At 40.5% G+C, this 12,396-nt stretch overlaps 1 protein-coding gene across 2 annotated transcripts in view; it reads right to left on the reverse strand.

Moving 5' to 3' along the window:
- Positions 1-990: 990 nt before the first annotated feature.
- Positions 991-12,396, reverse strand: part of ITPR2 (inositol 1,4,5-trisphosphate receptor type 2) — a 508,028-nt gene continuing 496,622 nt past the window's right edge. For both annotated transcript variants that reach the window (XM_012457176.2, XM_064377368.1), the window contains exons 56-57: positions 4,647-4,808; positions 991-3,944 (exon numbers count right to left, since the gene is read on the reverse strand). In XM_012457176.2, the coding sequence (XP_012312599.2) occupies positions 3,858-3,944; positions 4,647-4,808 (249 nt within the window). In that variant the 3' untranslated portion in view covers positions 991-3,857. The remainder of the gene's footprint in view (positions 3,945-4,646; positions 4,809-12,396) is intronic.

Genomic DNA, 12,396 nt, shown 5'->3' on the forward strand with positions numbered 1-12,396 from the left:
TAAATTACTCAAGTCTGTGGAAACACTCCAGTTCAGAGAAGGGTACCTGGATTTGTTTTCAGATTTCTTGACTTCCACATGCATGTTAGGCTCTCTGGTTTGGATAGTGCATGTTTTCTTCTATTAAATGAGATAGCTTTCTCATTAATTATATCAGAAAGAGCAGCCACGAGAGACTAGAGGGCCTCTACTGGCCTCAGGCATTTTCTAAAAAACGGAATTAGCTGTCAAACTTTGAGAACACAGAGCTTCCCACAGCCTCCCCCATCCCTGCATGTGTGTGCACCTCACAATTTCATGAAATTTAGTGACTTGCCAAGTTCCTATAGGCATCTGTGTTTGTGCTGAAGATGTCTGTCTCCTCTGCGGCGTACTGCGGCGTGTATCACAGCATACTGGTTGGAATGGGTCTGTAGGTCGGAATAGCTGATTTGTTATTCAGGATAGCTTTAGCAACCACTGGAGGGAATGCACCATCTTATGGTAGTTGCTCTTCCACACAGCTTTGTTCTCTGCATGGGTAAGGGGTATCTCTGGGGTCCATAATCTGTTACATCATGATGCCTGTGCAATATTTCCTTGCCTAGTCCAATCTACTGGGTCCCTGAAGAATAAGCTCTTTTCTTCTTATTAGCTAATGTTTACCCCTCCTTTTCTCTAATGATAGAGTACTGGGAAGCAGAAATCCCCATCTCCACCTTCCCTTCCCAACTCCCCAGCCTCTCCACTCATTCTCAGTCCTGGGAGCTGGGGGCCATACTGCCTTACTGTTTGCAATAAAACAATTGTAAAATAAAGAGAGCAGCCAAAGCAGGGAGTTATGAGCTGAGCATATGGGAATAAGCACACAATTAGTTCTGACGAATGAAATATCTTGCTGATATTATTAACAATCTACTAGAAATTGTGTCCTCTTTACCAACAGAAAAATGGCAATATGTAAGAAAATAAGCCTAATTTAACTTTTTAAGGGGTAGAAAATATGATAAATCTTTGCATACATATAATTTATTTATTTATATTATAGTCCTAACAAGCATTTTCTCATCTAAAACTGTTATTTTAACTCAGAAAACATATTTGCATTAAACTCTTGAGCCTTAAAATGGAACATAGAGGGAACAAACCTTTTTGAAATTAAAAATATTATTCAGCAGAAACTGATACTTTTGAACCAATATGGATTTTAAATAACTAAATATTTTTTTTAAATCTCCCTTAACATCAAAGTCAAAGATGATTGTATTTATTTTGATGTCACTATGTAAATATAAGGATGTTAACTAATACTCACCTAGGTCAAATATTCCAGTTGCATTAACAAACATACACATAACAAATATAAATTTATATCAAATGTCAGATTTCTCAATTATCTTTTCCATTAGGAATTTGATGTTCTGAAAAGTGCCTTTTTTGTTTCCTTGGGGTTTTTTTGTTGTTGTTTTGTTTTTTCTTTGTTTTTTGCTTTATAATTTCTAAGCATTTAGGCAGGAAAGAAAGAGACGTTAAAAATACAACTGAGAAATATTTAAATTTTGATGAAATAAGAGTCTTGTTAATTGGAGTCTCTTTTGACTACTTCCCTCAGGAGAAAATATGCTGTGAAACAGTGAGCTGCTACTACATAGTGGTTGGGGACATTAGGTCATTTCTAGATAGCAGTTACATACACCTAATGGCTTATTCCCTACAAAATGAACTATTATGGTGTCAGAAAAGACTAGATACTTTATCATCTGAAAGACAGGTTGCTCAGATGTGTACAAATTAATCTATTCTTTTGACCTCTAGTTCAGATATCAGAAATACTTTATTTTGTAGTAAAATAAAGATAGGCTCCTATATTGGAATATATTCAATATTTACCATGTTTCTCTTCTTTTCTCTATCCATAAAACTCTGCCTGATGAAAACATTTTAGAGTGTACTTTTTACCTTATATTGTTAATAGCATTGATGATCCTGGATATTAAAAATGGCTGCTTTAGTCTACTTTGATTTTGGGAAAGCTGTTTAAAACAAACAAATATGTGGCATCATTTAAAGTTTTGTAAATAATTAAGAGTAACTGAATGACAGCTGAATTTCTCATGTATTTATTGACTGCTTGCTAGATTCAAAATTCTGTGCTGCATGCAGACATATGAAAATTTTGTAGTATCTTTGGATCATGAATGTCAGAGTCTTTCAGCTCCTAGTCAGGAAAAATACTACCATGTCAGGTGAGGAATTCTTAGTATGAGGTGGTGCTGGGGAGTACCAGTAGCTTCAGTTCAAAAATTCATTGCTCCCGGTCCCAACAGCCTTGTTCCAACTCTACATTTTAACAATGTGTGGAAGAAGGATTTGTTCAGGCATCCTTTATATTCTACACAGATCATGATTTGGGATTTTTAGGAACCAATAGCTTAAGCTATGTTAGAACAATCCAAAAGCTTTAAAAATGGTCATAGCAAACGCTCTCTGGACCTTAAACCTTGGCGTTAATAACTGAGAATTTAAAGACTCTGGAGGCAGTATTTTGTTCTTGTCGGGGAGAGGCCAGGTCAACTTGCAGAGCATCTCCTAGAGTCTGGAATCAAGCGTCTTCACTTCCTATCACACTGCATTTTCCCTAACACTTTCATTATCCATATTTTGCTCTGCGATTCCAAATGTGTAGTCTCTAAGAATAACCTGAACACGCCAGGTTATTCTCTCCCTTGACAAATTCTGATTGCAACGATTTAACATAAAAACAATTTAAGAGGTTTTTGTCTTTCTACATTTTGAAAAGCCCTTACAGATACAGTTTTAAATATGTAATTGAAATATGGCATTTTCTTGAGTATTCAATACATTTCTTGGATTTTTTTTTCCTAACTGCAGGAATAGCATAAATGAAAATGCTCAGTTCCTTAAGCAGTTCTTTAAGCACAGCAAACATGAGTCAAATGTCTTTCATTCCACGTTTATAAAAGGCAATGCCACCATCATAAGTTTCTCAATAATTCCTAGCACCTATAAGCATTTTCGTTTGTTAATCTCAATATATTTTAATAGCATACATATGGTCTCAAAAAAACCTTTCCTGGCACTTACTTTTTATTCCCCCAGATCTTTTAAAATCTTAGCCTATACATGACTACATGACTTAGAACATGTTTTTAACAAGTTATACGAAAATCTCCTTTTGTGCTCCACATTGACAGAGACTGTCTGAATCCCAGAGAAGGCAATCACATTCTGTTATGTTGTCAGCGTGAGAGGCAAAAGCTCCAAAGCACTAAGTTCCTAGAGCTGTAAATCCATTGTGCTTCATGTTATAAATAAAGAAATTACCCTGTGATAGCTACAGTTTGGAAGCATCATTATCATTTCTTTTCAACTCTCACTTTTAATCTTTTCAGTTATTTTCCTTGGTAAAACTTAGCCACCAAAGTAAGACTTCTTGTATCACAAACCTATACGCCACAATTAAAAGAAATTCCAGCCAACCACGTTAGTGGCTGTAGTCAGCATTTAAGACAAAACTGACTCCTATCAATTTAGCAGAAGAGAGTTCTCCCTGCCCCGTGTCTCCTTCCACCCTGCCACTCCCTGCCCTCTCCAGCCTTTTGGATATGCCTTTTCTTCCTGTTGCATTGCGAATGTGTGATGTACACTTTCTAGCAGATGCATTTGAGGTTAGGTCTTTGCAACCATGAAAACACAGTTATAAATTGTTCTCAGAGCTAACCCACTCAACATCTTGGCACTTGGTTGTTTTTAACTTTTCAACAATAGGCACTGTTCACTCCCCTCCATCTCAGTTCTTTATTCAGTGATCAGGCAGGACACTGATGAAAGGCTAGTCACGGCTTCCCCCCATGGTATCAGTGTGCTGACATGTGATGATTCACATGGGGTGTGTTTGATCCGAGGAAGCCCAGTCTCTGCTTATTCTTCCTTTGTTCTGTCATCTGGGGGAAAAGAGAGAGTGTGTGTTCAGCGGATTTTCTCACTCTTACCCAGTGCTGCTGGGCCACAACCATTTTGAGTTAATTTTCCCCAACTACCTACTGTCTAGCATCATACAGAATATAGCTATCAAAAAAGGGATATTTAAAAAAAATAAATTTCCAAAAACAGAGAAAAAGAGCAAACCCCCCTCTGTGGTTAGGAAGCAGAAACCATGACTCTTAAAAGAGCCATTTTATAAAACAGATCTTGCCTGTCACATAGCTGTCACCATTACAGTCATTTTAATAGCTACCATGGTTACTGTTGATATTTTTACTAATAATAACAATTTTATATGATAAAGGGGTTGATTATAGCATTGAAATGGCAGATACTAATGAGAATCTGCCTTTCCCATGGGCTTAGTAATTACTATCATGGCAGAAAATGATTTTTTTAAACGCAAAGAGGTGCTTGTATTTTGGCATTTTCTCCCTTCCCCCTTCCATAGAAGGAGAAGTGTCGCACAAGGCTCAGGGAGATGGGATAAGTGGAAGTCCCCGTTTGCTGGGATGTGGTTCTACAGTACAATGGAAGGTTTCTTTCTGGGAGTTTACAATCCTCTGTGGATGATGACCTGGCTCCCTGGAGCCTCTGTCTCCCCTCAGCAGAGGTGGTGAATGACTTCTCCTACCTAGCACCGTCTCCCTGAATGCACCCACCTGCTCCTTGAGCTCCGCCAGCTGACCCGACAGCTGTTTGACCAGACTCATAGTTGATTCCAATTTCTCCTGAAGGTTCCGAATTTCATTTTGCTCACTGTCCCCTTCATTGCTAACGAGGGACATGGCTCGCATCCGAGGAAACCAGTCCAAATTCTTCTCCTGAAAGCAAATAAATGTGCAGGAACAAGGGAATAAGTATAGAAGGGGAGAATATCTACAGCTGTTCATTATTATTGACATTTAAAACAGTCTCTCAGCACTCAAACTGAAGAGAGAATATCAGGCATAGGGAAGGGCTGAAGTAGGGCTTAGACATTGGTCTTCATGGGCTGGGCAAGACCCCAAATATTGAAGCAAACTTTATACAGGCTCCTAGGGAGGTCCTGATGAGGCATGCAGAAAGCACAATGAAGGCTGCAGGCACTCAGTGAATGCTGTGAATAATGAGGTGGGGTCTGGAGGCTGGGGGAGCAGATCCAAGCGTGTGTGGGTAGAGCACAGGCATGCACTGTTTCTCTTTCCCCCGACACAGAAGAGAAGTGGGGGGCAGGGACGGTATAGGAAGGTGGTAAAAGAAATGTTTCAGCATTAGCCACCCACACTACTTTACCTCCCACTTCCTCTATAAAGTCTCCCCAACCAGCTCTGCCCCACTCAGAGCTCCACTTGGGGAAGAGGGAAGTGGGAGGGCATGGCCCGAGGTTACTCTGTCTGCTCCCTTTGGAAAGATTTTATTGCAAAGGGTGAGAGTTAGACTTCCCCACAGGGCAATCACTGGTTCCACTTCTGTTTTTGTAGGCAGCCTGGGTGTAGGTGTTTTATGTGTGTGTGTGTTTTCCCTCCATCATGGTAGAGACTGACAGATGCTTTCTTGAAAACTCTGCTAGATTGTCTAACGTCATAGAATCACTATGCATTTCTTATACACATTTTTCAATCCTCCCCAAAGCTCTGCAAGGTAAATCATATGGTCCCCATTTTAGAGATAAGGAAAGAAGAGGCTCCAACAGCTTCATTACTCATGTCACAAGCTAGTAAATGGCAAAGCTGGAATTTTAAGCCTCTGCAGCACTGATTGGGTGTGCCAGTATTTATCTCTATCTACCCACCTATTTCTCTAAGTCACCTTCTCCCAGCATCCCTAGCAGTGAGCACTGCGCCTGAGACTCCATTCCAGAAAAGTCCACTGAAATGGCTACAACAACCTCTGCCTGTCGGGGATCCCTGGAAGGAGAGTCATCAAGTGTTCTTCCCTAAGTGACAGTGGCAGGGCCCAATTAGTGTATCTCTAGACCACAGTCGCAATCTTACCTGGCCATTGGGTTGGCTTTTTGTTGTTGCTCGTCAGGGAATAACAAGTTCTTTATAGTTCCCTACCCCCAATGGCAGTGAAAAGGGCTGCTAAAGAACTAAAGATAAAACATATTAAAGAGTTTTAAACTGCATTTAAACAGCTGTAGCTAATTAGCATTTCAAAGGCGAACAGTAACTTACTCTGAAGTGCAGAGTGACAGATTCATTCACTCAATCAATCCTTCAGCATCTATTGTTAGGTATTTAGGGGTGAAAGTCAGATAAGACTGTGTGTCTGTGCTCAAGGAGGTTATGGCTCAGGACAGCTCTCCACAAAGAATGGACTGCACACTGTGTGCATCCAAATCGCCGGGTTGCTTGTTAAAACTGCAGACTCCCATCCTACCACCTCTTACCAATCAGAACTTCAGGGAATGTGTGTGGTTCTAATATCATTAAAGTGTTAAGGACTCTGGTTTACAGAAACAGAGAAGACAGTGGCTGGGTAGGCAGATAGAGAAAAGGGGAAAGATCTGAAATAGGTGTGTGGGTTAAGAGCAGAGGAAACCTAATAGGGGCCCATGAAATGCTTGTACGGTAGTATGGCTGGTCCAGCTGCTCACCCACAGCCCCGCTGGATGTGCAGATGAGGCAGAAAGCTGGACTGATACAGCATGCTGTGTCTCTCTGGGATGAGCATCAGAAAGATAAAGGTTTAAGGGAGCTGGGAATATCAATAGAGTAGTGGTTGATGTGATGCAGATTAACGTGTGAACTGGCAGGAAGGACAGAGGAAAACAGACCTGTGCTAAATGCTCTTTAAGCACTTATTCCTTTCAACAATTCTGTGAACTTAGGTTCTATGATCTGCCCAGTATTTATATTATCTATTATCTGAATTTTACAAATGAAGAAAGTGAGGTGCCATGGTTTAGATATGGTTTGTCTGTGTTCTCCAAACCTCATGTTGGAATTTGATCTCCAGTGTTGGATGTGGGACCTAATGGGAGGTGTTTGGGTCATGGGGGCAGATCCCTCAGGAATTGGCTTGGTGCCATTCTCACAATAGTGAGGGAATTCTCACTTTTTTTTTTTTTTTTTTTTTTTTGAGACTGAGCTTTGCTCTTGTTTCCCAGACTGGAGGGCAATGACAATCAAGTGATCTGACCGCCTCGGCATCCTAAAGTGCTGGGATTACAGGCGTGAGCCACTGTGCCCAGCGAGTTCTCACTCTTAAGAGCCTGGACGGGTTCTCAGGGGAATGGAGTAGTTGCCATGAGAGAGGGATGTTATAAGCCAGGATGCCCCTAGGGTTTGGAGTCTTTTTGCACATGCCGACTTCCCCTTTGGCCCTTTTCTGCCATATTTTGATGCAGCACAAAAGCCCTCACCAGAAGTCAAGCAGATGCTGGTGCCACGCTTCTTGTGTAGCCTTCAGAACCATGACCTAAATAGCCTTCTTTTCTTTATAAATTACCCAGTCTCAGGTATTCCTTCATAGCAACACAAAACAGATTAAGAAATGAAGCTAGCAACTGGATTAGCTGGGATCCCAACTCAGATCTGTGTGCATCAAGGTCTGTTGGCAAGACAGAGGATTGTGGAAAGAAAGTAGAATAACAAAATTTAAAATTCCAAAGTAGAACAACTTCAGGAAATGAAAATTCTGGGGTGAGAGTGCCTTAAACTTGGTAAAAGTAAATACCACTGAACTCGGGAAGTTAGTGTTTAATGGATACAGATTATCACTGGAGAAGATAAGAAATTTCTGGAGATTAGTGATGGTTGCAGAAAATGTGAATGTGTGTCATGCCACAAAACTGCACACTTTAATGGTAAAATGGTAAATTTTGTGTTATATATATTTTACCACCATAAAAAAAAAACTTAGAATTTGCAGAGGCCAATCTTTTAGATGAATTGTGCATCAAACTCCTGAAGTCATCCTGCAGGTCAGCAGTCGGGGTATATGAGGAGGCTGTGGGTGGCCAAGGGCCAAAATCTGTATGAATGAACAACAGTGACCAGGAGGTGTTAGAAAATAGGATGGGAAGGACTTGAAAAGTGCATTTGAGGTTTGAGTTGCACTGATTTCTTGGTGATGAGGAGCCCAGAGTGCTGACCCTTTTATAGGGCTCTTAATACAGACAGTTTGGGAAAACAGGCAGCTGTCACCAAGGGACTGAAGGAGAAGGGGCTTGCTATGTATGGTTTGAATGCTTGTCCCTCTAAAACTCAATTTAATTTTTAAATTTAATTGGTATTGTAAATGTATTAAGATATGGGACCTTTAAGAAGTGATTAGACCTTGAGGCATCCACCTCATGTGGGTGGAGATTGGTGCTGTAACAAAAGGGTAAGTTCGAGGCCAGGCACAGTGGCTCATGCCTGTAATCCCAGAACTTTGGGAGGCTGAGGCGGGTAGATCACGAGGTCAGGAGTTTGAGACCAGCCTGACCAACATGGAGAAATGCCGTCTCTACTAAAAATACAAAAATACAAAATTAGCCAGGCGTGATAGCACATGCCTGTAATCCCAGCTACTCGGGAGGCTAAGGACGGAGAATCACTTGAACCCAGGAGTGGAGGTTGCAGTGAGCTGAGATCACGCCACTGAACTACAGCCTGTGCAACAAGAGCGAAACTGTCTCAAAAATAAGGTGTGGGTGACAAGTTCAGTCCCCTCTTGCTCTCTCACTTTCTATCCTGTGATGACACAGCAAGAAGGCCCTCACTAGATGTGGGCACCTTGACACAGCAAAAAGGCCCTCACCAGACTTCCTTGAGAAGTCTGGAGACTTCTCAGCCTCCAGAACTGTGAGCCAATAAATTTCTGTTCATTATAAAATCACCCAGTCTCACATATTCTGTTATAGCAACACAAAACAGACTATGAAAAGGCTCCTCTTGGGAGAGAACCAGGAAAGCAGTGTTCTGGGAGAGATTTGTTTGACACACAACAGGACAGAGACTCCAGAGGGGCTGCTGGGGCAGGAGGATTTGGGAGCATCACAGACTGGGCGTGGGGTAATAAGGTACCAGGAATGTGAGGGATGGTGAAAACATCAACCTTCAAAAAGTTTCCAAAAGAAACAGATGCAAAACCTTGTTCTAACAGTAGGCTGCGACTCTCACAGATAACGTATGAGCATCTGTAAAATTGCCTCCAAAAAAACACCATTGCAGGCAGCTCAGAGGCCAGGATCAGCCAAGTCCATGCCCTCTTGTTTTTGAGGAAACAAGGGCAGCTCTTAGTGGACCATAACTGGTGCCATCTGAGCCATAGACCTCCCTTTCCCTACACTCTCTTTCTTCATTTGTTTCTTTGTTCATCCATTCACTTAATTCTTGGCTTGTGTTTACTATGTCTCTGTTAGGCATTGGGAAAACAATAGTGAGCAAAATCTGGCACGATTCTCATATAGTTCATAGATGGAGAGCAAGCCTTTTCTCACCTACTTTTCTGCTTCTTGTTCCATTCCTCCCTTCCCTTGTATACCTGCTGATCTTAATCTGAGACAAATTTATAATGTGCAATTAAAAATTATCTTAATATTGAACATTTTATGCTTCCTTTTCTTAATTTTTAAGAGACCTGAGTTGAATGCTTTACATTTCTCACTACAATGGAAAAAAATCACCAACTTAAATTGATTGCTTTATGTTCTCTTTTTTTGAAGAAAGTGGTATTTTAAAAATCAGTTCGACAACTGATTTTTCTTAAAAATTACCACAGAAAGTACAGTAGTCTCCCTTACCTGAGGCGGATACATTTCAAAACCCCTAGTGGATGTCTGAAACTGTGGAGAGTACTGAACCCTAGATATACTATGTCTTTTCCTATATATACATATCTATGATGAAGCATAATTTATAAATTAGGCACAGTAAGAGATTAACAATAACTAATAATAAAATAGTATGATTAAAACAATATACTGTAATAAATGTGGTCTCTGTTTCTCTCTCAGAATATCTTTCCATTTTTGGACTGCAGTTGACCATGGGTAACCAAAACCACAGAAAACAAAGCCATGGAGAAGGGGGGATTACTATACATTCTTTTCATGAATATTAACTCCAGTGCAGAGGCATTCTTAAATGTTGAATGTGCTTTTCCATTGAAAGTAGCTGCCAATTAAACACTGAGAAGTTTCTCTCTCTGCTCTTATGGCTTCCACGGAAGGCTCAATCTGGGCAGGAGAAGAGGAAGGTAAACCCTAGACTTTAGCCTACACCAGAACCACAGGACAGACACACAGAGCAGTTACTAGTTAACAGGACACCACTTCCTCTCCATGTAGACTTGTAACGTGTACGCCATCTAACAAAGCAGTTTGATTTGGTTTGTTATTTCTTGGTTTACTCATACATGCTATGTATATCTTGTGATCAGGCATCTGATTAATTAGATTCTCATAATGACTTTGGTCAAAATAAAATAACCTCCTTATTTCACCAGGAGTGAACATCTTTGACCACAGGGTAGTATAAAGTCAGAGAAGATGTGCATTAACTCTTAGATTCTGAGGTATGTCAGAATGGACAACCATACATACCAGTGTATGGTCCTAGTAAGTGGGTAAGTGGAAAACTAGAGCTTCTTGAAGATTCTAAAATGCAAAACTCAAAGATGAACCCTCATGTCCCTGAGAAGTCCCTTTAGGGCACACACAGCATGCCAACCATACCCTCCTATCCCTAAATTCTAATAGTTATGTATTTCTCTGGGTGATTAAAAGACCATTAGATAGAAGTATAAAAACCTTGTAGTTATTCAATTAAATTATTTGGTTGCAAGTGTCAAAAATCAGCTGTGCTGGGCCAGGCATGATGGCTCATGCCTGAAATCCCAGCACTCTGGAGGCCTAGGTGGGTGGATCACCCAAGGTCAAGAGTTCAAGATTAGCTTGGCCAACATGGTGAAACCCCACATCTGTTAAAATTACAAATATTAGCTGGGTAATGATGGCAACTGCCCATAATCTCAGCTACTCAAAAGGCTGAGGCAGGAGAATTGCTTGAACCAAGGAGGCAGAGGTTGCAGTGAGCCAAGATCGTGCCACGGTACTCCAGACTGGGCTATAAGAGTGAAGACTCATAGCTTAAAAAAAAAAAAAAAAAATCAGCTGTGCTATGTTTCCATATTTTTTTCTTAAATGTGATACCTGATTTGTGGGAAAGGACAATGGGGGTACAATGGAAAGAGCACAAATCTATGAGCCAGGACACCTCAGTTCTGGTTTTAGCTTCGCAAAATTCTAGCTATATGACATAAGAAGGAAGAAAGCCTTATTCTTTGAGTCCCAGTTTCCTTATCTGTAAAATCAGAATGTTACCCTAGGTGGTGTCTGTGTCTCTTCCAGCTCATCATTTTGTGAGCTATGATGTAAAGACAGCTTTAAAAACCAAATTGTTGAGAGAAGATTGAGCTTGCCAAATAAGCAAACAGAAACATGGCATTTTGGCTAGAAGTGCCTCAAAACCACACAGCCCACACCAGTATACTGCAAATGCCCAGCCTGAAACCTAGAAAGTTTAGGTTTCCTTGAGGTCTCACAGCACAGTAGCAGCAGATGTTCCTGCACTTGACTTCCACTTCTGGACAAGTTCTTCCATATTACATAGTGGAATACCTCTTATATAATCTATCCCTATTCCTACCTAATTCTCCGCCGGCTCAAGAAAATAAAAAGATTGTAATAATTTTTCTCCACATCAGAATGACATTAAGAAATAATGAGACTGACTTATATGAGCCGAACATTAAAGAAATTATCTTGGTCTTTTTAGCACTATTGGGTATGTACTAAAAGTTGACTGTTGTTAAGCTGCAGAAAGCAAGTACTGTGGTTCTACATCATAGCAATGGATCCTATTTGTGGGTTGCCTACCAAATGTCAGGCACTTTTTAATCATGCAGTGACCAATACCCACAATTCCATAAGGTAGTGACTATTTCCATCCCATTTTACAGATGACAATACTGAGGCAAGAGGATTAGTTACTAGCCCAAGGTCATACAGGTGGTGTTAGTGGCTAAACCAGGCTTTAGCCTTCACCCTGTTTGATTGAAAATCTTGTATCCTGTCACTGCATCAGACTGCTCTCCATGTCTAACAAAGATATGTATGCTTAACTTCTGAACTTGCTAAAGAAAATAAAGACTACAGCGAGTCTCCAAATAGAAGCTACTATAATTGGAGCCCCCTTGATTTCTTCTTGTGGGGTATGTTAAAGGTTGATTTATTAAAAATCAGAAACACAAACCCTCTAGGCATGATATCATGGATCCACGTGGAGATACTGATGGAAATGCAGCAGCAGTTGGCATCCTGTGATTTTGTAGAATGCTCTGAAATACTGCTAATGAAGGACAATACGTGAAATGTACTATGTGTTGCAATGGAATATCAGTAAACCAGTTAATGTGTACCTTCACTTCTATAATTAG

Source organism: Aotus nancymaae, unplaced genomic scaffold (assembly GCF_030222135.1).
Source record: "Aotus nancymaae isolate 86718 unplaced genomic scaffold, 86718_ANA_hifiasm-v0.15.2.pri h1tg000016l, whole genome shotgun sequence".
Classification (NCBI taxonomy): domain Eukaryota; kingdom Metazoa; phylum Chordata; class Mammalia; order Primates; family Aotidae; genus Aotus; species Aotus nancymaae.